At 47.6% G+C, this 25,517-nt stretch overlaps 1 protein-coding gene across 1 annotated transcript in view; it reads left to right on the forward strand.

The window, feature by feature from the left end:
* jcada (junctional cadherin 5 associated a) overlaps window positions 1–25,517 on the forward strand; it is a 122,106-nt gene that overhangs the window by 65,358 nt on the left and 31,231 nt on the right. Inside the window, 2 exon segments of the mRNA XM_055665010.1 lie at window positions 9,258–9,378; window positions 14,084–14,380. Coding sequence (XP_055520985.1) covers window positions 14,148–14,380 — 233 coding nt within the window. The 5' untranslated portion in view covers window positions 9,258–9,378; window positions 14,084–14,147.

Genomic DNA, 25,517 nt, shown 5'->3' on the forward strand with positions numbered 1-25,517 from the left:
TATAAATAGCCTAAATATAAATAGAAAGGCATTTTGGTCACAGTGGACAAACTGGGCCAGAGCGCCTGTTTCCATGGTGTATGATACCATGATTCTATGATCCCTCAGCTCCCCTTCCTTGTGCTCTGCAGTACAAAGGATTCCTTATTCGCAAATTAATTCCACTTCTTCTGTCCATGTTTCAATTGATTTTAGGCCATATTATTTGCAGGGAAGACAAGGTAAGTGAAAAAGTGAAAATTAATACAAGCAATGACGATTACATGTTTATTATTTTCAGTTTCTTTCCTCTGCTCCTGAAGCGTAACCTAAGAAAGGAAAGCAGTTGGTGCCTCGTACCTACGCTGCTGTTCAATAAGATTGTGATCGATATTTTACCCCAGGAAGCTCAGGGGTCTTCTTCTACTTGCGTTTGAGGCAGCTGAGGATATGTAACGCCCTCCAGGCGCTGTAGCCAGTTCAATGCGTTGTTGTTGAGGGCCGTGAGGTCTACTCCTCAACCAGGGGGGCGGAGGACAGCGCAGTCGAAAATGACGTGCTGCTGTGCTGTTTGCTGGTCTGCCCCACACACGCAGGCTGCTGATGGACACAGCTCCCAGCGATGCATGTTGAAGTTGAACCGGCCGACCAATGTACGGAGCCGGTTCAGGGCGACCCACTCTTTGCGGGGCAGGTCCAAGCAGGGTAGGACTGTGGTGTTCGTTGCAAGAGTGAATTGCGGAGGTCGCAAAGTCTGTTCCCAACTGGTTCTCCATGCTCCTAGTGTGTTGAAACTGGAGCCACACAGGGTCGCTGCGTGTCGGGAGAAGGGGCGACGAGTTTGCATTTTGTTGTCCCTGTACTGTACACTGACAATGACAATTAAAGTTGAATCTGAATCTGAATCTGAATCTGAATCTGAGATGACAGGCATTGAGGTCCCAGTTGCTGTGAGTCCTGGGCGAGGTGGTGCAGAGGATATTTGGCGTCCGATGGAGCCTTGCACACCAGCCTGTGAGTGAAGTACTCTCTGCGAAGCTTGGCGGGTGCGATACCTGCGAGCACTGGCAGAAGATCCGTCGGAGTAGGACGTAGGCAGCCGGTGATGATCCGTATGGTGTCGTTGGGGATGGCGTCCAGCTTGTGAGGGGTTAAAATGCTCATGGGTTAAAATGGTTTTGGACCCAGGAGATGCGGAAGGCCTTGGCAGACCGATCGAGTGCTTGGAGAAACACTTGACAAGGCTATGCTTAGTTTCGCCGACATAAAGGAGGTCACATCGGGAACGCTGGACGTGGTCAATGAGGTTAGAGGAGGTGCATGGGAACCTCTGTCTCACCTGAAAGGACCACTGGGGTCTCTGGATGGATGTGGAAGGGGAGGCATAGGGACAGGCATTGCATCTCCTGTGGTACCAGGGTAGAGGGGGTGGTTTGGTTGTAAAGGATGATTGAACCAAGGAATTGTGGGAGGAATGGGTCTCTGCAGAAGGAGTGGATGAGAATGTGGGATAACACAGCACTAGTGTGAATGGAAGATCAATGGTTGGTGTAGACTCAACTGGACAAAGGGCGTGTTTCCACGCTGTATCGCCGAACTAAATTAAACTAGACTTTGGTGTGATCCTAACTTCAATGTGATCACATCTTCCCATTCCCACCCTGTGGAGGGACTGGTCTCTGCAGAGTGGGAATGGGAAGATGTTGGCCGGAGGTAGAATCACTTTGAAATTTCGTTGAATTTAGTTCGGAATTTAGTTTCTTAAAGCTCAAAAAAAAATGAAGCACTTTGAAATTTCGTTGAATTTAGTTCGGAGATTCAGCAATGGAAGAGACCCTTTGGTCCATCGACCCTTGATCATCCAATCACACTAGTTCTATGCTATCCCACTTTCCCATCCACTCCCTACACATCAGGGGCAATTTACAGAGGGCCAATTGGTATGTGTAGCCTTTGGGATGTGGGAGGAAACCGGAGCACCCGGAGGAAAGCCATGCAGTCACAAGAAAAACGTGCAAACTCCACACAGACAGCATCCGTGGTCAGGTGGTTACATCAAGGGTGGTGAACATATCAAAGAATGATGTGTTGGGTCACTTCCAGTGCCACATGCTAGTTCCAGTTTTAGTTTTAGAGATGCTAAGATGCTGAGGGAATGAACAGAAAGATAAGGGAGGTGAATGTGTGGCTGAGGAGCTGGTTCAGCGGGCAACAAATCAGATTTCGGGACTATTTGGGTCTCTTCTGGTGCAGAGGAGACCTGTAATTTTTAGTTTAGTTTCGAAATACAGCCCGGAAACAGGCCCTTCGGCCCATCAAGTGCGCGCACACCAACGAGCCCCGCACATTAACACTATCCTACACACACTGGGGACCATTTACAATTCCGCTAATCCAATTAACCTACAAACCTGTACGTCTTTTTTTAAAATTTATCAAAAAATGTATTCAATTATTAAAAATTAATATTTACACTACAGTGAAAAAAAAAGAACCCACCACCATAATACAAGACAAACAAATATCCTAAATAAACTACTGTACAACCATGTTACAATCCTTATTGAGGATGCATTCAACCTGCACGTCTTTTGGAGTGAGGGAGGAAACCGGAGCATCCGGAGAAAACCCACACATGTCACGGGCAGAACGTACAAACTCCGTACAGGCAGCACCCGTAGTCGGAATTGAACTCGGGTCTCTGGCGCTGTATGTGCTGTATGCGCTGTAAGGCAGCAACTCTACCGCTGCGCCACCGTGACCACCCCAAACGGGATGTACAGAAACCTGTACAAAAGGGATGGGTTGCACCTGAACTGGAGGAGGACCAATATCCTGGCAGGCAGGATCGATAATGCTACATGGGTGATTTAAACTAGATTGGCAGGGGTGGGTGCGGTCCTCTGAGGCATGCAAGGGGCCAGAAGCTGGTATGGATGGTGATGAAAGAAAGTTCAGCGCTCAGAATGGACAGGAGAATAGGTGGGAGGGAGGAAAGTCTATCGGTTTGAAATGCATGTATTTGAATGCAAGAGGCCTGACGGGTAAGGCAGATGAACTCATGGCATGGGTCGGTACGTGCGGCTGGAACATTGTAGCCATTACAGGTACCTGGTTAAGCGAGGGGCAGGACTGGCAGCTCAATGTCCCGGGGTGCAGGTGCTTCAGGAAAGATAGAGGGCAGGGTAATGGGGAGCAAGGTGTTACATTATTGATTACGGAGGATGTCATGACAGTGGTCAGAGATGATATAACTGATGGTTGCTTCATGAGGCTATATGGGTTGAGCTGAGAAATATGAAGGGGATGATCACCCTGCTGGGCGACGTTTCGGTCTCTCCCTTGTCCATTTTCCCAGTTACAGACCTCAAATATTCCAGAAAATTAGTCAAGCATGATTTCCCCTTCGTAAATCCATACTGCTTCGGACAGATCCTCTTAATGCTATCTAAATGTGCTGCTAAGTGATAGGAGCAAAATTAGGCCATTCTGCCCATCTAGTCTATTCCGCCATTCTATCATGGCTGATCTATCGCTCCCTCCTAACCCCATTCTCCTGCCTTCTCCCCATAATTCCTGACACCCGTACTAATCAAGAATCTATCTACCTCTGCCTTAAGAACATCCATTGACCAAGGTGTCCACAGCCTTCTGTGGCAAAGAATTCCACCCTCTGACTAAAGAAAAGTCCATTATTTCTCAGGCTATGATCTCTAGTCCTCGACTTTTCCCACTGGTGGAAGCATCCTCTCCACATCCACTCTTTCCAGGCCTTTCACTATTCGGTAAATTTTAATGAGGTGGCCCCTCATCCTTCTCAATTCCAGCGAGTACAAGCCCAGTGCCGTCAAATGCTCATCTTGTTGAGTCTCATTGGCTGTAACCCATTCTCACCCAGCCCACAGCTAACAATGGCCTGTTTCCTTTATCATTGTTTTTTTTTTGCATATCTTTCATTCATTTGTTCTCTGTCTCTCTACATCACCGTCTATATCTCTCGGATCCAAAATGTCACCTGTTCCAGTGATGCTGTCTGTCCCGCTGAGTTACTCCAGCATTTTGTGTCCATCTTCAGTTTGAACCAGCATCTGCAGTTCCTTCCTACATGTTAAGAGGAGATTTTAATGAGGTGCATGGCATAATGAGGGAAGAACCTTGTTTCCCCAGAAGGTTGAGCAAAGGCAGAGCTTTTAATAATTGATAAAAAATAATAGAGGATAGAGGATAGATTAAAATGTTGTTTCCACCCATGTGATGGTGGAGATTTGGAACTCACTGCCTGAAAGGTTGGGGCAGGACCTCTCATCACATTTGAAAACTCCGTGACTGTGTGCTTGAGGAGCTGTGAACAATAAGGTTTCGAGCTGGTGCTGAGATGTGGGTTGATGTGGGATAGCTCTTTTACAGCCAGCAGATTCAGGACGGGCTGAATGGCCTCCTTCTGTGTCAAAAATGTGCTGTGATTCTATGATCGTGCGTGTAACTACCTCACGCTGCCTCGGCAAGGCCAGCAGCATAATCAAGGACGAGTCGCACCCTGGCCACTCCCTCTTCTCCCCTCTCCCATCGGGCAAAACGTATGGAAGTGTGAAAACGCACACCGCCAGATTCAGTGTTTAAGAAGGAACTGCAGATGCTGGAAAATCGAAGGTAGACAAAAATGCTGGAGAAACTCAGCGGGTGAGGCAGCATCTGTGGAGAGAAAGAAATAGGCAACGTTTCGGGTTGAGACCCTTCTTCAGACTGATGTGGGGAGGTGGGCGGGATGGTGGCGGGAAGAAGAAAGGAAGAGGCGGAGACAGTGGGCTGAGGGAGAGCTGGGAAGCGTAGGAGAAAGCAGGGACTACCTGAAATTGGAGGTCAATGTTCATACCGCTGGGGTGTAAACTGCCCAAGCAAAATATGAGGTGCTGCTCCTCCAATTTACAGTGGGCCTCACTCTGGCCATGGAGGAGGCCCAGGACAGAAAGGTCGGATTCGGAATGGGAGGGGGAGTTGAAGTGCTGAGCCACCGGGAGATCAGATTGGTTATTGTGAACCAAGCGGTCTCACCGATGTAGAGCAGCTGACACCTAGAGCAGAGGATGCAATAGATGAGGTTGGAGGAGGTGCTGGTGAACCTCTGCCACATAGATTCAGGGACAGTTTCTTCCCAGCTGTTATCAGGCAACTGAATCATCCTACCACAACCAGAGAGCAGTGCTGAACTACTATCTACCTCATTGGTGACCCTCGGTCTATCCTTGATCAGACTTTGCTGGCATTACCTTGCACTAAACATTATTCCCTTATATACACTGTGAATATCCCGATTGTAATCATGTACAGGTGCACAACCTTTTATCCGGTGTTCCGGAAACCGAAAAACTCCGAAAACCGGCCATTTTTTCCAGATGTCGTCTGCGCACCAAAGCTCGCGTTTGGCGCCAAACTTGACCCGAAACGACCCACGGTCAACCCAGGTCTGTACTACTGTAACGGCTGCCTCCTCCCCGAGACCGGGAGACGCTTAAACATCTGTAAATCATTGCTTAAATGTTAGTCAGTTAGTTTGGAGGGCTTTTATGTGAAGGGGGGGTGAAGGGGTAAACTTTAATTCTTAGTCCCCTACCTGGTCGGAGAGGCGGGGAGCGGTCAATGCCTTACCGGGTCGCCGTGCAGTAAGCTCCGCAGCGCTGTGGCCGGTGGGGCTGCGGGCGGCGCCGGTTGTAGCTCCGACCCCGGCAACTCTACCCCTGGTTGCGAGGCGTTCCAAATCCAGCGCGGCCCGCGGCCGGACGCCCCAGCTCCGTGAATGTCGGGAGTCGGCGGCGTCGCAGCGCTGGGATACCAGCGGGGAGCGGGCAATGCCTTACCGGGTCGCCGTGCGGCAAGCTCCGGAGCGCTGTGGCTGCCGACTCCCAACGTTCACGGAGCGTCGCTGGATTTGGAGCCGCGCAGCCAGGGGTAGAGTTGCCGGGGTCGGAGCTCCAACCGGCGCCGCCTGCGGCCGGACGGAGCCCCCAGCTCCGCGAGGTTGGGAGTCGCCGACCAGGTAGGGGACTAAGAATTAAAGTTTCCCCCTTCACCCCTACTCCACCACCACCACATAAAATCCCTCCAAACTAACTGACTAATATTTATGCAATGATCCTCCCGGTCTCCGGGGAAGAGGCAGCTGCTCCAGACTTTTCAAGCCGCCCGCGCTACCTACCTAATCTACGCTAAAAATCTTCCATTTGGAAATCCGAAAATGTCCGAAATCCGACAAGTGTCTGGTCCCAAGGCTTTCGGATAAAAGGTTGTGCACCTGTATTGTCTTTCCGCTGGCTGGTTAGCACGCAACAAAAGCTTTTCACTGTACCTCGGTACACGTGACAATAAACTAAACTGAAACTACTGCCAGTACTCTGCATGGGGCCACCATTCTAACACAACATGAAACACAAAGTTAATCACTCAAGGCCGATTTTAAATGCGTGGGTATAGATGGGTAAGCAACGCACCCATTGCATCGTATTTTATAGCATCATATTAAGCCATGGAGTTACTTAGATTGTCATTTCAATTCCTTTGGCCAGCAATGCTCACATTCTGGGTGGGAAGCAGGGAGGGAAGCATGGGTTGGAGGGAGTTTGCCTGTGGACGTGAGGTGTCGGGACATTCCCACAAGAGTTCCTGTGACTGGGAGTGTCATCGTGCCGGGGGGGAGGTTCGAAACTGTGATGTGGTGCATGTGTGAATGACTCCACTAACTACTTCAAAGTGGTGAGCAATTTTAATCTGTGTTACATTTCATCTTGTGTAGGAAGGAACTGCGGATGCCGGTTTACACCGAAGATAGATACAAAATGCTGGAGTAATTCAGCGGGACAGGCAGCATCTCTGGAGAGAAGGAATGGGTGACATTTCGAGTCGAGACTGAAGTCTGAAGACGGGATCTCAATCCGAAACGTCACCCATTCCTTCTCTCCAGAGACGCTGCCTGTCCCACTGAGTTACTCCAGCATGTTGTGTTTATATTTCACCTTGCTTATTCAGAACCAGGGGCCACAGTTTAAGAATAAGGGGTAAGCCATTTAGAATGGAGACGGGGAAACACTTTTCCACACAGAGAGTTGCGAGTCTGTGGAATTATCTGCCTCAGAGGGCGGTGGAGGCCGGTTCGCTGGATACTTTCAAGAGAGAGCTAGATAGGGCTCTTAAAGATAGTGGAGTCAGGGGATATGGGGAGAAGGCAGGAACGGGGTACTGATTGGGGATGATCAGCCAAGATCACATTGAATGGCCTGAAGGGCCGAATGGCCTACTTCTGCAACTATTGTCTATTGTCTATTGTCAAATCAATTTGGCCAAATAATGCCACTATGGTTACCTTAAATGCCAATGTTGTCAAGAGCTCTCTCTTAACTTTAGAAGAACTCAAAGTATGTGCTCAATAATCCGGTAATTCCTCTCTTTATTCCCCGAAAGATTCGAACGTTGAAGAAAACTGAATTTTTAAAGTGTTGAAAAAGCCTGTTCAACCCAAACAATTGGCAGAGTTAGCGTTTGAGTCAGTGTGCGCAGATGTATTGAAATGGAGCTAAGTGGAAAATGTGATCTCACTGCGATCATGCCAAGTTCCTTCACTGAGAGCACTGGTAAAATACATCACAATATCTGTAACGGTGCACAAATGGCATGCACAGCTCAAATCATCACAGCAGAAAACTGGAAAAAAATAATCCCGTCCGATGTAGAGAACAGTGTTGCTCTGCCACCCAGTAACTGAGTAGTCGACTTAATGTCAAAAACATTCTGCTGCACTCCACGTAGGAGGAAAAGAACAGCAAGTAGTAATGGAGAAGTTAGGAAAGTCAGCCAAAGGCTGTCAAACCTACAGTTTTATTGCCGAGCTTTGGAATTTTGGAACACAACAGGAGGTGCAGGAAACACCCAACAGGTCAGTTAGCATCTGTGGAAAAATGTATTAAAAACATAGAAAATAGGTGCTGGAGTAGGCCATTCGGCCATTCAATATGATCGTGGCTGATCATCTAACATCAGTACCCCGTTCCTGCTTTCTCCCCACATCCCTCGATTCCCAAAGAGCTAAATCTAACTCTCCCTTGAATATCCTTGCTGTCTCCTCCCCTTCCTCAACCCCCCTGCTGTCTCCTCCCATCCCCCAGCCTTCGGGCTCCTCCTGCTTTTCCCTTTCTTGTCCCCACCCACCCCCGCCCCCGATCAGTCTGAAGAAGGGTTTCGGCCCGAAACGTTGCCTATTTCCTTCGCTCCATAGATGCTGCTGCACCCGCTGAGTTTCTCCAGCTTTTTTGTGTAATCTCCCTTGAATACATTGGGTCTTCAGCCCACCTGAGTCGGGGATGAGAGAAAACCGTGAGGGTTGGTTTGGGATAGATAGGGCAAGGGAAATGAGGTGAGCCCAAGGTAACCATGGGGATAGGTCAGAGAGGCTAATGGGATCTATGGGTTAATGGGAGCATGTACAGAGAGAAAAAACGAGCAATAAGGACATAAGAACAATGTTCCAATTTTGCGACCTAATTTCGGGCGGTCCGATGGCGCAGCAGTAGAGTTGCTGCCTTGCAGCACCAGCAGCGCCAGAGACCGGGGTTCGATCCTGACCGCAGGTGCTGTCTGTACGGAGTTTGTACGTTCTGCCCGTTACCTGCGTCGGTTTTCTCCGAGATCTCTGGTTCCTCCCACACTCCAAAACGTACCGGTTTGTAGGTCTATTGGCTTGGCGTAAGTGTAAATTGTCCCTAGTGTGTGTAGGATGGTGTTAGTGTGTGGGGATCGCTGGTCGGCGCGGACTCGGTGGGCTGAAGGGCCTGTTTCTGTGCTGTATCTCTAAACTAAACTAAACTAGACAACAGTGTCAGTGAAGGTCAGGAGATGTTGGAGACTCATATTAGACCAAACTAAAATGAAGACATTGACATATCTATGATACGAACAGTTGAAAATATCTAAAAAATCTTCAACCTCATTTACCTCATATCACAACTAACTCCATACAGTGCTCTTCAGATAGTCTTACATTGCAACATCTTGCTGATATTCATTATTTGTTTACATGTGAAGGAGTGCCTACTTATTCAAATTACCATTGGATGATCAGCCATGAGCACATTGAATGACGGTGCTGGCTTGAAGGGCCGAATGGCCTATTGTCTATTGTCTATTGTCTACTGTCTACTGTCTATTATCCTTGATACCTGTGAATCTGGATCCCAATACCATATCTCTCAGGTTGACAGCTAATTACATGCATTTTTTCTTTTGCCTTGCAGATGTGGTTAAAGATTAAAGAACTCGAGATTGTAAAAAAAATAATTTGACTTGTTCTACATCGTTGAAATTCTACTCATCTGTACTCCATGGATTACAACGTGCAGCTGGTCTTCCTGTCAGGTAAACCGCATCTTTGCAATATTTGTACCGATTAATTTCAGCGGGGGGGGCAGAATGAGCGGAACGGAGCAAGGGGGGTGGGGGGGGGGGGGGGGGGCCTTATCAACATACATAACAGAACAGGACGTTCCTTTAGGAAGGAGATGAGTAGGAATTTATTTTTGTCAGAGGGTGGTGAATCTGTGGAATTGTTTGCCATAGAACGCTGTGGAGGCCATCAATGGATATTTTTAAGGCAGAGATAGATATATTCTTGATTAGTACGGATGTCAGGGATAATGGGGAGAAGGCAGGAGAATGGGGTTAGAAGGGAGAGATAGATCAGATTGAACTGCGGAGTAGAATTGATGGGCCAATGGCCTAATTCTGCTCAAAGCCCCCGGCTGGCGATGGCGTAATTGATGACTTTATGATCATAGGAGCATCTGCAGTTCCTTCCTGCACACTACAAGTTTATTTTGCTGATTGGAGATACCTCCAGCCACCCTGCCTCCTTAAAGAGTTTGTACATCTTTTAAACTACTCAACATTTTAAATCTTTCAGTCATCAGGATTGTAGGAGTTCGACAAGATTGTTGCTGAGAAGCACGCTGGAAAATAAAATGATGCAAATTAATTGACCACAAGGAGTCCAGCAGACCCGGTCTGTTAATCCATTAACATGGGTATCTATGTTGGAAGGAACTACCAATTTAAACAGAAGATAGACACAAAATGCTGGAGTAACTCAGCGGGACAGGCAGCATCTCTGGAGAGAAGGAATGGGTGATGTTTTGGGTCGTGACCCTTCTTTAGTTTGCAGTTGGAGACTGTGGAATAGACAATAGGCAATAGACAATAGACAATAGGTGCAGGAGTAGGCCATTCAGCCCTTCAAGCCAGCACCGCCATTCAATGTGGCTGATCATCCCCAATAAGTACCCCGTTCCTGCCTTTTCCACATATCCCCTGACTCTTTAAGAGCCCTATCCAGCTCTCTCTTGAAAGCATCCAGAGAACCAGCGTTCTTCTCAGCAACGATCTTGTCAAACCCTCCTACAATCCTGATGACTGAACGATTTAAAATGTTGAGTAGTTTAAAAGATGTACAAACAGCAGCTCTTTATGGAGGCAGGATGGCTGGAAGTATCTCCAATCAGCAAAAGAAACGTACTGTGCAGGAATGAACTGCAGATGCTCATATGCTCATAAGTGATAGGAGCAGAATTCGGCCATTCGGCCCATCAAGTCTACACCACCATTCAATCATGGCTGATCTATCTTTCCCTCCCAACCCCATTCTCATGCCTTCTCCTCATAGCCTCTGACAGCCGTACTAATCCATCTCTCCTTCAATAATATCCATTGACGGCCTCCATGGCCTTCTGCGGCAAAGAATTCCAGATTAACCACCCAATGACTAAATACATTCCTCCTCATCTCCTCCCTAAAGGAACGTCCTTCAATTTTGAGGCTGTGGCCTCAAGTCCTAGACTCTCCCACTAGTGGAAACATCCTCTCCACATCCACTCCATCCAAGTCTTTCACTATTCGGTACGTTTCGATGAGGTGACCCCTCATCCTTCTCAACTCCAGCGAGTTCAGGCCCAGTGCCGTCAAATGCTCATCATAGGTTAACCTACTCATCCCTGGGATCGTTCATGTAAACCTACCCTGGACCCTCTCCAGAGCCAGCACATCCTTCCTCAGGTATGGTGACCAGAATTGCTCATAATACACCAAATGTGGCCTTGCCAGCGCCTTATAGCGCCTCAGCATTTTATCCCCATTTTTGTATTATAGCCCTCTTGCTGTAAGCGCGGCACGGTGGTGCAGCGGTAGAGTTGCTGCCTTACAGCACCAGAGACCCGCGTTCCATCCTGACTACGGGTGCTTGTCTGTGCGGAGTTTGTACATTCCCCCTCACATTCCCACACTGACCTTTCTGTCAGAGTGAGGCCCAGTGCAAATTGGAGGACAGCACCTCATATTTCAGCTTATACCCTAGCGGTATGAATATTTAACTTCAAGTAATCCTTGCTTTCCCTCTCTCTCTGTCCCCTCCCCCACTCTAGTTCTCCGACTAGTTTCACTGTCCTCCTGATTAAATATTACTGATGCCTCGTTATCATCTTCCCAACTGCGAACAATGAACCACTCAATTCCTTATCATTGTCTGCTTTGAACAATCGTTTTTACACCTAACCCCTCCATATCTCTGGACTCTCTCTCCCCTGACTCTCAGTCTGAAGAAGGGTGTCGACCCAGAACGTCACACATTCCTTCTCTCCAGAGATGCTGCCTGTCCCACCGAGTTACTCCAGCATTTTGTGTCTATCTTCAGTCAGACATTGTTGCCTCAGGATTCGGTAAGAGATTCATCTGCAGGCCCATTCTTTCCTCGATAACACGCCGGGCCTGTTATGTGCTTAGACGAGTCAACGTATACGACAGTCTACATCCCTACATCTCTATTGTCGTTCCCAAGCTCATGATTCATCTGTGTTGTCAGATTCTTTATCCAACATCCAACAATAACAACATGAGTCTACATACTCATAAGGTCACAACTGATAGGAGCAGAATGAGGCCATCAAGATATGAAAATGGGAAGTTGTGATGTGGGATCAATAGACAATAGACAATAGGTGCAGGAGTAGGCTATTTGGCCCTTCGAGCCAGCACCGCCATTCAATGTGATCATGGCTGATCATCCACAATCAATACCCCGTTCCTGCCTTCTCCCCATATCCCCTGACTCTGCTATTTTTAAGCCCTATCTAGCTCTCTCTTGAAAGCATCCAGAGAACTGGCCTCCACCGCCCTCTGAGGCAGAGAATTCCACAGATTCACACTTCTCTGTGAGAAAAGGTGTTTCCTCATCTCCGTTCTAAATGGCTTACCCCTTATTCTTAAACTGTGGCCCCTGGCTCTGGACTCCCCCAACATCGGGAACATATTTCCGGCCTCTAGCGTGTCCAAACCCTTAACAATCTTGTATGTTGATCAGGTTGAAAGTGCCGGAAATGTCAGAGATTGATGTGTTGAGATGAGAGGGGGAACTCTGACCTTGTTGCATCTAGAGGGGTGTGTAGTGAGAGCAGAACTGTGTGCCACAGAGGAAACATGGGTTAGAACTCCATCCACAACAGCAGTGGCTGAAGAAAGATCTTGGATGTCCTAGAGTGCATCATGCAGTCCAGATGCAGCGGAGGCTTTAAAAAAGTAAGGAGGGGGGAGGTCAAAAGATAAGTTATTAAGGAGAGGGCAAGTTTTGCCAGGTGGAGGAGACTGGTAGTTAAGGGGATCTGATTTGGTTTCCGTTAAATAAAAAAGTCTCAGCTTATGCAACCTCTCCCGACACATTAAGCTTGCAAGCTCAGGTAATGTCCAGGTGAATCTCTTCTGCACCCCTTTTCAATTTAATATCATCCTATCTAAAGCTGGGTGACCATAACTGTGCGGCACGGTGGCGCAGTGGTAGAGTCGCTGCCTAACAGCGCCAGAGACCCGGGTTCGATCCTGACTATGGGTGCTTGTCTGAGTGGAGTTTGTACGTTCTCCCCGTGACCTGCGTGGGTTTTCTCCGAGATCTTCAGTTTCCTCCCACACTCCAAAGACGTACAGGTTTGTAGGTTAATTGGCTTGGTTATAAATGTTTTTTTTTAAATTGTAGGGTAGTGTTAATGTGCGGGGATCGCTGGTTGGTGCGGAGTCGGTGGGCCGAAGGGCCTGTTTCTTTTTTAGGGAACCAAGCACATGCATCTGCAGTTTAAACCGGCATCTGCAATAAACCAGTATCTGCAGTTTAAACCGGCATCTGCAGTTTAAACCAGAATCTGAAGTTTATTCCCGTATCTGCAGTTTAATCCCATATCTGCTCTTTAAACCAGTATCTGCAGTTTAAAGCAGCATCTAGTTCAAACCTGCATCTGCAATAAATCTGCAGTTTAAAGCAGTATCTGCAGTTTAAACCAGTATCTGCAGTTTAAAGCAGTATCTGCAGTTTAAACCAGTATCTGCAGTTTAAACCAGTATCTGCAGTTTAAAGCAACATCTGCAGTTTACACCAGTATCTGCAGTTTAAACCAGTATCTGCAGTTTAAACCAAAGACAATTACCAGAATCAAATTTTATTCTTGACAAGAAGTTTGAACTGACAGATTTATGAATCTGACCCACACAAACTGTTGCCCCGCAACATTGATTACAGTGCGAGTCGGGTCGGGTTAGGTAGGCTCAGGTTGCTAAAATGGGCGTGGAAAAATGCCCATGATCCCCTCCATAGCATACTACACGTCAGTCCATTGCATTTAGCAGGAGTAGCCTATCTTGCTCTGCTATAAGATCTTTGGTTTAAACCAGTATCTGCAGTTTAAACCAGTATCTGCAGTTTAAACCAGTATCTGCAGTTTAAAGCAGTATCTGCAGTTTAAAGCAGCATCTGCAGTTTAAACCAGTATCTGCAGTTTAAAGCAGCATCTGCAGTTTAAACCAGTATCTGCAGTTTCAACCAGTATCTGCAGTTTAAACCAGTATCTGCAGTTTAAACCAGTATCTGCAGTTTAAACCAGTATCTGCAGTTTAAACCAGTATCTGCAGTTTAAACCAGTATCTGCAGTTAAAAGCAGTATCTGCAGCTTAAAGCAATATCTGCAGTTTAAAGCAGCATCTGCGGTTGCTTCCTACACATGTTACATTCTGTTCTCCTTTCCCACACACACAGTGATGGCTTCTGCTGCAAGGCTGCTCCCCGAAGTTCCGTGTTGTGACTGAGGCGTTTTTGCAACATGTTCAGCGTGGATGACCTCCTGCTTGCCCACGGCTACCAGCTGCCGAGGAGGAGTCCAGTGGAGCAGCCCGTGTCCACGTCCTCTGCCTCCTCCTCGTGCTCTGACCGCAGCCTGGAGGCCGGGTGCCGGCGCAGCTCGGGCCGCGATGCCGTCAACGTGAGCCAGAGGGACAGAGACAGAGACAGCGCTCCAGAGCCGGCTCTGCTCCCTCTCTCGTCCCAGCAGACCCGGTAAGTGAACCCTCCACCCCACCCCGTGTGTAACACAGGCTCTACCGCAAGCTCAGAATTGATGGGAGCAGCATTAGGCCATTCGGCCCATCAAGTCTACACCACCATTCAATCATGAACGGCTGGTCTATCTCTCCCTCCTAACTCCATTCTCCTGCCTTCTCCCCGTAACACCTGACACGGATACTAATCAAGAATCTGTCTATCTCTCTGCCTTAAAAACAGAAAATAGGTGCAGGAGTAGGCCATTCTGCCCTTCGAGCCAGCACCACCATTCAATATGATCGTGGCTGATCATCCAAAATCAGTACCCCGTTCCTACTTTTTCCCCATATCCCTTGATTCCCTTTGCCTTAAGAGCGAAATCTAACTCTCTCTTGAAAATATCCAGTGAATTGGCCTCCACTGCCTTCTGTGGCAGAGAATTCCACAGATTCACAACTCTCTGGGTGAAAACGTTTTTCCTCATCTTAGTCCAAAATGGCCTGCCCCTTATTCTTAAACTGTGACCCCTGGTTCTGGACTCCCCCAACATCGGGATAATTTTTCCTGCATCTAGCCTGTCCAATCCCTTAAGAATTTTACATGTTTCCATAAGATCCCCTCTCATCCAGCCTAAGAAGTCAACTCCACCATTCAATCATCGTCTGATCTATCTCTCCCTCCCAACCCCATTCTCCTGCCTTCTTCCCCTTAACCCCTGACACCTGTACTAATCAAGAATCTATCAATCTCTGCCTTAAAAACAGTCATTGACTTGGCCTCCACAGCCTTCTGTGGCAAAGAATTCACACACATATTCACTACCCTTCCATCCCACACACACAGATAAGAGACTGGGATTTTCCAGTGTTGCCAGCTGTTATCAGGCAACTGAATCATGCTACCACAACCAGAGAGCAGTGTTGAACTACTATCTACCTCATTGGTGACCCTCGGACTATCCTTGATCGGACTTTGCTGGATTTACCTTGTATTAAACGTTATTCCCTTATCATGTATCTATATACTGTAAATGGCTCGATTGTAATAAGGTATTGTCTTTCCGCTGACTGGATAGCATGCAACAAAAGCTTTTTGATGTACCTCGGTACACGTGACAATCAACTACACTGTAATTATGTGGCTTGTGTAGGTTGTGTAGGAGGTTTTCCATTGGTTTGGCATTGACAAGGACACTGAAGACCCAACCACTGAAGTGCCTGAATGTTCACTAGGCCTTCCTGTAGCACTATTTTAGATGTACAAGAAACTGACAAGACCAATCCAGGAGGTTCTTATCGACGATGGACACAAAAAAACCGCAGTAACTCAGCGGGTCGGACAGCACCTCTGGGGAAAAGGAATGGGTGATGTTTTGAGGTCGAGACCCTTCTTCAGAATGAGAGTCCAGGGAAAGGGAAAACCTAGTTGTTTGGTTTAGTTTGAGTTCAGAGATACAGCGCGGAAACAGGCCCTTCGGCCCACCGAGTCCGTGCTGACCAGCGATCCCCGCGCACTAACGCTATCCTACACACACTAGGGACAATTCACATTTACTCCAAGCCAATAAAACCTACAAACCTGTACATCTTTGGAGTGTGGGAGGAAACCGGAGATTTCGGAGAAGATCAACGCAGGTCACGGGGAGAACGTACAAACTCCAAACAGGAAGCAGCCGTAATCAGGATCGAACCCGAGTCTCTGGCGCTGTAAGGCAAGATACCGCTGCGCCACTGTGCCATCCGTTTGTCAGACTGACCCCACAGCAAATAAAGAGGGGGGAGGGGGGCCATTTATATCACGCCTTTGGCAACTTTAGGACTTTGGATCCAACTAAAATACTTGTGTAACTCTGCGGGACAGGCAGCATCTTTGGAGAGAAGGGAAGGGTGACGTTTCTCAGACTCTCTGCCACTAGAGACCCAGGGCTGCAGGCACGCACTTCCATTCAGTGGCGACACAGGAGGGTGACAATGCTTTGGGACAACTTGCCTTCATTGGCCAGAGTAACGGTGCAGCTCCCGACTGCGGATGCTGTCTGTACGGAGTTTGCACGTTCTCCCCATGCTGTCTGTACGGAGTTTGCACGTTCTCCCCATGACCTACGTGCATTTTCTCCGAGATCTTCGGTTTCCTCCCACCCTCCAAAGATGTAGGTTACTTGTCTGCAGAAGTCTGAAGAAGGGTCTTGAACCGAAACGTTACCCATTCCTTCTCTCCAGAGATGCTGCCTGTCCTGCTGAGTTACTCCAGCATTTTGTGTCTACGTTCGATTTAAACCAGCATCTACGGTTCTTTCCTACACGTAGGTTAATTGGCTTGGTACAAGTGTAAATTGTCCGCAGTGTGTGTAGGATTGTGTTATTGTGTGGTGATCGTTGGTCGGTGGGGACTTGATGGGCCGAAGAGCCTGTTTCCAAGGACATTATTGCCATAGAGGGAGTGCAGAGAAGGTTCACCAGACTGATTCCTGGGATGTCAGGACTGTCTTATGAAGAAAGACTGGATAGACTTGGTTTATACTCTCTAGAATTTAGGAGATTGAGAGGGGATCTTATAGAAACTTACAAAATTCTTAAGGGGTTGGACAGGCTAGATGCAGGAAGATTGTTCCCGATGTTAGGGAAGTCCAGGACAAGGGGTCACAGCTTAAGGATAAGGGGGAAATCCTTTAAAACCGAGATGAGAAGAACTTTTTTCACACAGAGAGTGGTGAATCTCTGGAACTCTCTGCCGCAGAGGGTAGTCAAGGCCAGTTCATTGGCTATATTTAAGAGGGAGTTAGATGTGGCCCTTGTGGCTAAGGGGATCAGGGGGTATGGAGAGAAGGCAGGTACGGGACACTGAGTTGGATGATCAGCCATGATCATATTGAATGGCCGTGCAGGCTCGAAGGGCCGAATGGCCTACTCCTGCACCTAATTTCTATGTTTCTATGTTTCTATGTTTCCGTGTGTATCTGTGTTTCACCGATACCTTCGGTTTCCTCCCACACTCCAAAAGACATACAGGTTAATTGGTTAATTGGCTTGGTAAATGTAAAAATTGTCCCTAGTGGGTATAGGATTGTGTTAATTGCGGGGATCGTTGGTCGGTGTGGACCCGGTGGGCCGAAGGGCCTGTTTCCGCGCGGTATCTCTAAACTGAACTATAACTAAACTAAACTAAACCCTTTCTCCCTGAATATAAAATGGGTCTTTGGATTCTCCTTAGCCTCATCTGCTAGTGCTATCACTTGCCTCCTTTTTGCTTTACTGATTTTCTTGTGAAGTGTTCTTCAAACCTCTTCATCAGTCAGAGTATTGAGTATAGAAGTTGGGAGGTCACGTTGCAGTTGTCTAAGACGTTGGTGAGACCACATTTAGAATATTGTGTTCAGTTCCAGGCACAATGTTATAGGAAAGATGTTGTCAAGCTAGAAAGGGTTCAGAAAAAATTTATGAGGATGTTGCCAAGACTAGAGGGTGTGAACTATAGGCAGATGTTGAGTAGGATGGGTCTCTATTCCATGGAGCGTAGGATGATGAGGGGAGATCTTATAGAGGTGTACAAAATCATGAGAGGAATAGATCGGGGAGACGCACAAAGTCGCTTGCCCAGTATGGGAATCGAGGACCAGAGGACATAGGTTTAAGGTGAAGGGGAAAAGATTTAATAGGAATCTGAGGGGTAATTTTTTCACACAAAGGGTGGTGGATGTATGGAACAAGTTGCCAGAGGAGGTAGTTGAGGCTGAGACAGGTACATGGATAGGACAGGTTTGGAGGATATGGACCAAACGCGGGCAGGTGGGACTTGTGTAGCTGGGACATGTTGGCCGGTGTGGCCAAGTTGGGCAGAAGGGCCTGTTTCCAAACTGTATCACTCTATGACTCTATGATCCTAGACTCTTAGAGGGGTATATGATCCCAGATGCCTACATTTAACCCATACACATATGCCATTTTTCCTCACCAGAGCATGTTTCTCTCATCATACTGATTTCCTTATTCCCACCTGCCTTGTCCATTACTCTAGCAGGAAGATGCACATAGTAAACTCTCACCATCTCACTTTGCGTATCCCACTTCCCTGACATCACTTTTGCCTGCAAACAACCCACTACAAGCAACTTTTCCAAGCTCCTGGTTAATACTAGCAACATTGGCCTTGCCCTGAATCAGAACTGTAATTGTGGACCAGCCCTGACTTTATTCATAATTGTTTTTAAACTAATAGAACTGTGGCCTGCGATCCGAAACATACTCGCCCACTGACACTTCACTCGCTTGCTCTGCCCTATCCTCAAAGTCAAGATTTGCTCTCTCCTCAGTAGGCGATAAACATATTGCTTGCTGAACCTTTCTTGAACACACTTTAGAAACATAGAAACATAGAAAATAGGTGCAGGAGTAGGCCATTCGGCCCTTCGAGCCTGCACCACCATTCGATATGATCATGGCTGATCATCCAACTCAGTATCCCATCCCTGCCTTCTCTCCATACCCCCTGATCCCTTTAGCCACAAGGGCCACATTTAACTCCGAGGATGGATCTCGACCCAAAACGCCAACCATTCTCTTTTTCCAGAGACGCTGCCTGAGTTGATCCAACATTTAGTGTCAACCTCAGCTATAAGGAGGGTTTGGACAAACTTGGATTGGTTTCTCTGGAGTGTCAGAGACTGGGGCAGGGCATGATACAAGTTTATAAAATTATAAGAGGCAACCATAGGGGAGACAGTCAGAACCGTTTTATCCTGAGTGAAACTGTACAATACTACAGAGCAGAGCTACAAGGTGAGAGGAAGAACATTTAAAAGAGATCCTCGAGGATACTTGTTAATACAGAGAGTGGTAGGTGCCTGGAACATGCTGCCAGATGTGGTGGGGGTGGAAGCAGATATGATAGTTATTTCTAAAAGGCATTTAGACTGGTATGTGGGTGTGGAGTAACTAAGTAAATAAGTATGTTTATTGGCCAAGTATTCACATACAAGGAATTTGCCTTGCTGCTCCGCCCACAAGTAACAACATGACATACAGTGACAGTTAAGAATGACTCAGAAAACACTAAACATTAATAATAATAAGACATTAATGATAAAACATTGATCAAGCATGTGAACCAACAAAATACCAGATCAAAGGGAGGCTACAGATTTTTGGCTGTTGAGTAGAGCAACTACTCGTGGATAAAAACTGTTTTTATGTCTGGCTGTGGCAGCTTTGACAGTCCGGAGTCACCTTCCAGAGGGAAGTGATTCAAAGAGTTTGTGGCCAGGGTGAGAGGGGTCAGAGATGATCTTGCCTGCTCGCTTCCTGGCCCTTGCAGTGTACAGTTCATCAATGGAGGGAAGGTTGCAGCCAATAACTTTCTCTGCTGATTCGGTAGGCGGCGTGACTCTCGTCAGCAGCGGCCTCTGCAGCCCGTCTGCGTTTTTATTATTTTTTGTCTATGTTTTTATGTAGTTTTTATTATTTTTGTTGGGGTATGTGTGTGTGGGGGGGTGGAGGTGGGGTGGGAGGGAGGGGGTAACTTTTAATCTCTCCCTGCACGGGAGACCCGACCTTTTCTTTGTCGGGTCTCCGTTGTCGTTGGGGCTGCAACGAGGAGTGGCCTCCAACAGGAAGACCGGGGGCTCTGGTGCCGACTACTCACCTCACCGTCGCATAGCTGGCCGAGTCCAGAGCGGGTGGAGCGGTGGTGGAGCGCTGCTGCGGCCCGACCTCCGGAGACTCGGAGGCTTCAACTGCGGGTCTGGCGGACGGCGGCACCGGGAGCCCGCGAGTCACTGGAGGAAGGCCGCTTCTCAGGGCTCCCGCAACGGCGACTTCTCCCGTCCGAGTTGCGGGGTCGAAGAGCTCCTGGAGCGGGGCCTTACAGCACTGCCCCGCGCAGCTTGGAATGGCCGCAGGACTCTGCGAGCGCACGCCGGGGGCTCTAACATCAAGAACCCGCTGTGCGACCTTACATCACCCGGCGTGGTTTTAATGGCCGCGGGACAATCGCCATCGCCAGCCGGGGTCTTTGATTTTGACTCTGACATCGGGGGGGGGGGGGGGGGGGAGTGCAGTGGAGAGATAAGTTTTTTTGGCTTTCCATCACAGCAATTTGATGGATGTTTATGTAAATTATGTTGTGTCTTGGGTCTATTTGTTTGTAATGAATGGCTGCAGAAACGGCATTTCGTTTGGACCTCAAGGGGTCCAAATGACAATTAAATTGTATCTTGTATCTTGTATCTTGTATCTACATCAGACGATTCGCTGCAGCCCCCAGGTGAGATATCGATCACATGTAGGCAGAAAAGATAAGTTTAATTTAGCAACATGTTTGGTATAGACATTGTGGAACGAAGGCTCAGTTCCTGTGCTCTACTTTTCTAGCGCTGCAATTTTAACCATCTTAATTTAGTTTAGAGATTTAGCGCTGAAACCGGCCCTTCAGCCCACCGCGTCCGCGCCGACCAGCGATCCCCACACATTAACACTACTAATAGAACACTGTGCAAGAAGGAACTGCAGATGCTGGTTTAAACCGAGGATAGACACAAAAAGCTGCAGTAACTCAGCGGGTCAGACATGATCTCAGGAGAGAAGGAATAGGTAACGTTTCGAGCCGAGACCCTTCTTCAGATTGTGAGTCAAGGGAAAGGGTAAACCTAATTGTTTAGTTTAGAGATACAGCGCGGAAACAGGTCCTTCGCCCCACTGAGTCCGCACCGACCAGCGATCCCCACACACTGACACTATCCTACACACACTCGGGACAATTTATATTTATACCAAGCCAATCAACTCACAAACCTGTACGTCTTTGGAGTGCGGGAGGAAACGGAAGATCTTGGAAAAAACCCACGCAGGTCACGGGGAGAAGGAACGTACAAACTCCGTACAGACAGCACCCGTAGTTGGGATCGGGCCAGAGTCTCCGGCGCTGTAACTACCGCTGCGCCACTGTGCCGCCCGAAGTGCTCAATGTGATAAGAGAGTGCGCAGGGAACGAGGTCTTCCAGACTGATCTTTGCCACGTTTCTTCCTACATTTTGGTCACCCACTGAGATATTTGCACCGGCAGGAATCTTTCAGCCTGGCTAAAGTTTAGAGATTAATGTTTCATGACATCATTTTGATTCTAAGTTTCAACTATGAGGAGTTGTTGCAATAAGCCGATCCTTCCTCTTCAGTATCCCGAGCAGTGCCAAAATGTTTAATTTATTTTACTGCAGCTTGCAGCAATTACGGCTCGTGTTGCAATGGAAAAAATTAGGACGCAAAGTTTTCCTGACAGCAGGATTGCTGAGAAGATTCACGTCCAGATCCAGACCTGCTGCGAGTGTTGACAACTTTAAGTGATGGAATTCGTTGAATTTTTTCTCTCGTCTAAAAACCCTTATGATGCTGGCTCAGTTACAATGTGTGATCTCAAATCGACTATAGACATTGGACAACCAGGGTGGCACGGTGGCGTAGCGGTAGAGTTGCTGCCTTATAGCGCCAGAAACCCGTGTTCGATCCCGACTACGGGTGCTGTCTGTATGGTGTTTGTACGTTCTCTCCGTGACCACGTGGGTTTTCCCCGAGATCTTCAGTTGCCTCCCACATTCCAAAGACGTACAGGTTTGGAGGTTAATTGGTTTGCAAAATAGTGAAAATTGACCCAAGTGTGTGTTGGGTAGTGATTATGAGCCTGTCCCACTTAAGCGACTTTTTAGGCGACTGCAGTCGCCACATGGTCACCACATGTTCGCGGGTGGTTGCCGGGGAGCCGCCTTCATGGTCGTGACGAGTTCCCGCATTCTGGGAACTAGTCGCGGCCTCATTATGGTCGCCGTGATTTTTTCAACATGTTGAAAAATTAGCAGCGACTAGAATGAAGCCGCCATGGAGAGTAGCGAGAATTCTCGAGCCGTAGGTGGGTCGCCAGGAGGTCCCAGTGGGTTGCCAGGAGGTCGAAGGTTCTCTGAGGTTCTCGTGGGTTGTAGCCGGTGCTGACTGGTGAATTTCATTGACTCATTGTGGGAAAACAAACGTAAGCAGTAGTTTTCAGAACCAACAATTAACCGACCGGTAATGTTAAATGTCCGTCGAGTTTCACAGCCGTGTATCTCTGACTTCTTAAAAGTTGTCTCCACTCCTTCTCCCTCCTTCTCCCCCCCCCCTCCTCAACTCCTCTTTTAAAGAACTTACCGTACACTGTGCTTTAGCCGTCTTTTTACAGCGCCAGCCTCCCTGTTCATCGCGGTGGATGTCTGTTTCACCTTGGCTTTGCACTGTGCTCCCCCCGCTTGCCCTGTCCCCTGCCTGCATAACGGGCTATTGAAGGAAGCGATGTGTGTGTGTGTGTTCCGCTCTGACAGTCGCCGTTCCAGTTGCCGGTTTTTCAGGCGACTGCCGGCAACTTGACAGTCTGTCACATTTAGGCTGAAAAATCGCCTAAGTGGGACAAGCCCATCAATGTGCGGGGATCGCTGGTCGGTGCGGACTCGGTGGGTCGAAGGGCCTGTTTTTGCACTGTAGTTCTAAACTAAACTAAATTGAACTGAACTGAACTAAACTAAACTCACAGTTTTCACGGATGAGAGGCAAGGCAGGTCTACAAGGCAGGAAGAGATAGAAACTTTATGGAATAACTGCATGAGATAACCTATTCCTGCTCTTCTGTTCCCATTTTTGCTTTGTGTCCAGTTCTGCATTACATGATAACGAGTCGTCTTCACAGGGTGGATGTGGAGAGAATGTGAGACTTGAGGGAGATTCTGGAACAAAGTTCACTTTCTGAAACCCACTTATAAGTTATAAGGTTTTGCAGCTTGCAACGAGGCCATGTGGCCCACCTCACCTGTTGAATAACTACTTTGGTTCTGTCTTCACTAAGGAAGACATACATAATCTTCCAGAAATAGCAGGGGACCGGGGATCAAGTGAGATGGTGTTAGGTAAATTGAATGGATTAAAGGCCGATAAATCCCCAGGGCCAGATAGGCTGCATCCCAGAGTATTTAAGGAAGTAGCCCCAGAAATAGTGGATGCATTAGTGATAATTTTTCAAAACTCTTTAGATTTTGGAGTAGTTCCTGAGGATTGGAGGGTAGCTAATGTAACCCCACTTTTAAAAAGGGAGGGAGAGAGAAAATGGGGAATTACAGACCAGTTAATCTAACATCGGTAGTGGAGAAACTGCTAGAGTCAGTTATTAAAGATGGGATAGCAGCACATTTGGAAAGTGGTGAAATCATTGGACAAAGTCAGCATGGATTTACGAAAGGTAAATCATGTCTGGAGAATCTTATAGAATTTTTCGAGGATGTAACTAGTAGAATGGATAAGGGAGAACCAGTGAATGTGTTATATCTGGACTTTCAGAAGGCTTTCGACAAGGTCCCACATAAGAGATTAGTATGCAAACTTAAAGCACACTGTATTGGGGGTTCAGTATTGATGTGGATAGAGAACTGGCTGGCAGACAGGAAGCAAAGAGTAGGAGTAAACGGGTCCTTTTCAGAATGGCAGGCAGTGACTAGTGGGGTACCGCAAGGCTCAGTGCTGGGATCCCAGCTATTTACAATATATATTAATGATTTAGACAAGGGAATTGAATGCAACATCTCCAAGTTTGCGCATGACACGAAGCTGGGGGGCTGTGAGGAGGATGCTAGGAGGCTGCAAGGTGACTTGGATAGGCTGGGTGAGTGGGCAAATGCATGGCAGATGCAGTATAATGTGGATAAATGTGAGGTTATTCGCTGCCTTACAGCGCCAGGGACCCGGGTTCGATCCCGACTACGGGTGTTTGTCTGTATGGAGTTTGTACGTTCTCCCCGTGGCCTGCGTGGGTTTTCTCCGAGATCTTCGGTTTCCTCCCACACTCCAGAGACATTAGTTAGCTTGGTGTAAATGTAAATTGTCCCTAGTGCGTGTACGGTAGTGTTGATGTGCGGGGATCGCTGGTCATCGCGGACTCAGCGGACCGAAGGGCCCGATTCCACGCTGTATCTCTACACTAAACTAAACTAAAATAATGAGGACAGAGGATTAAGATTTTGAGGAGAAAGTTTTAATAGAAATCTGAGGGCAAGCTTTTCACTCAGACTACATTGGGTATATGGAACGAACTCCCAGATTAAGTAGTTGAGGCAGGTACAATAATATTTCAAAGACATTTTATTAGGTACCTGAATAGGAAAGGTTTATAGGACAGAGACCAAGGGGTGGGCAAATAGCAGCAGCTTGAATGGGGGCAACATGGATGATTTGGGCCGAATGGCCCGTGTCCACGCTGTATGACAGTTAATGAAGAGGCGGAGATTGGCAAGTTCTTGATTAGTACGGGTGTCAAGGGATATGGGGAAAAAGCAGGAACAGGGAACTGATTGCGGATGATCAGCCATGATCATATTGAATGGCGGTGCTGGCCCAAAGGGCTGAATGGCCTACTCCTACACCTACTTTCTATATATTTCTATGTTTCTGCTCTACAGTAAGCAACTGTAATGAAGCTTTATTTGCAAGTGTTTCTCTTCTGCAGCATTTTTTCAGGTAATTGCAAATTCCATGAATCTATGGGGGGTGTCCAACTGAGGCGACCTAATTGGCGAGTTTAGAAGAATTTAGGAGAGTTTGAAAAAATGTCATGTTGAAGACCCCCTTTGACTATGTTGAAGACTAGCTTCGATTAACTTCGGGAATAGTGGAGAGTGAAGACGACCTCCTTCGACCTCCCTTCGACTTCCTTCGACTATGTTGAAGACTATCTACGACTACCTTCGATTATCTTCAGCTACCCTCGATTGCCTACGACTGACATGCCGACCAACTATGACCTACTTTGACTAAACCTACGAGTGAAAAAAGTATCGATTTTTTCCATGGCGACCTTTTTTTACTCGCGGGCATTTTTCAACATGTTGAAAAATACGCCACAACCTAGTTGAGGCCTCGAGTACGCGGAGACCACTCTCGAGCATGAAGGAGAGTTACAAAGACCTCCTAGGTCCTCATGTTGACCATGCTGCGAGTATGAGTCGAAGCAAACTCGCCAGAACTCGCGGATTAGGTCGCCCAAGTGGGACAGGCCCTTTACCACAGTTTACAGAGACAATAGCACAAACATGGTTTAAGTATTAGTTGCACAAACTCTTTCCTCCTTAATTTACTGGTGTGTGTGTTGCAGT

The sequence above is a fragment of the Leucoraja erinacea genome, chromosome 2 (genome assembly GCF_028641065.1).
Source record: "Leucoraja erinacea ecotype New England chromosome 2, Leri_hhj_1, whole genome shotgun sequence".
Lineage (NCBI taxonomy): Eukaryota > Metazoa > Chordata > Chondrichthyes > Rajiformes > Rajidae > Leucoraja > Leucoraja erinaceus.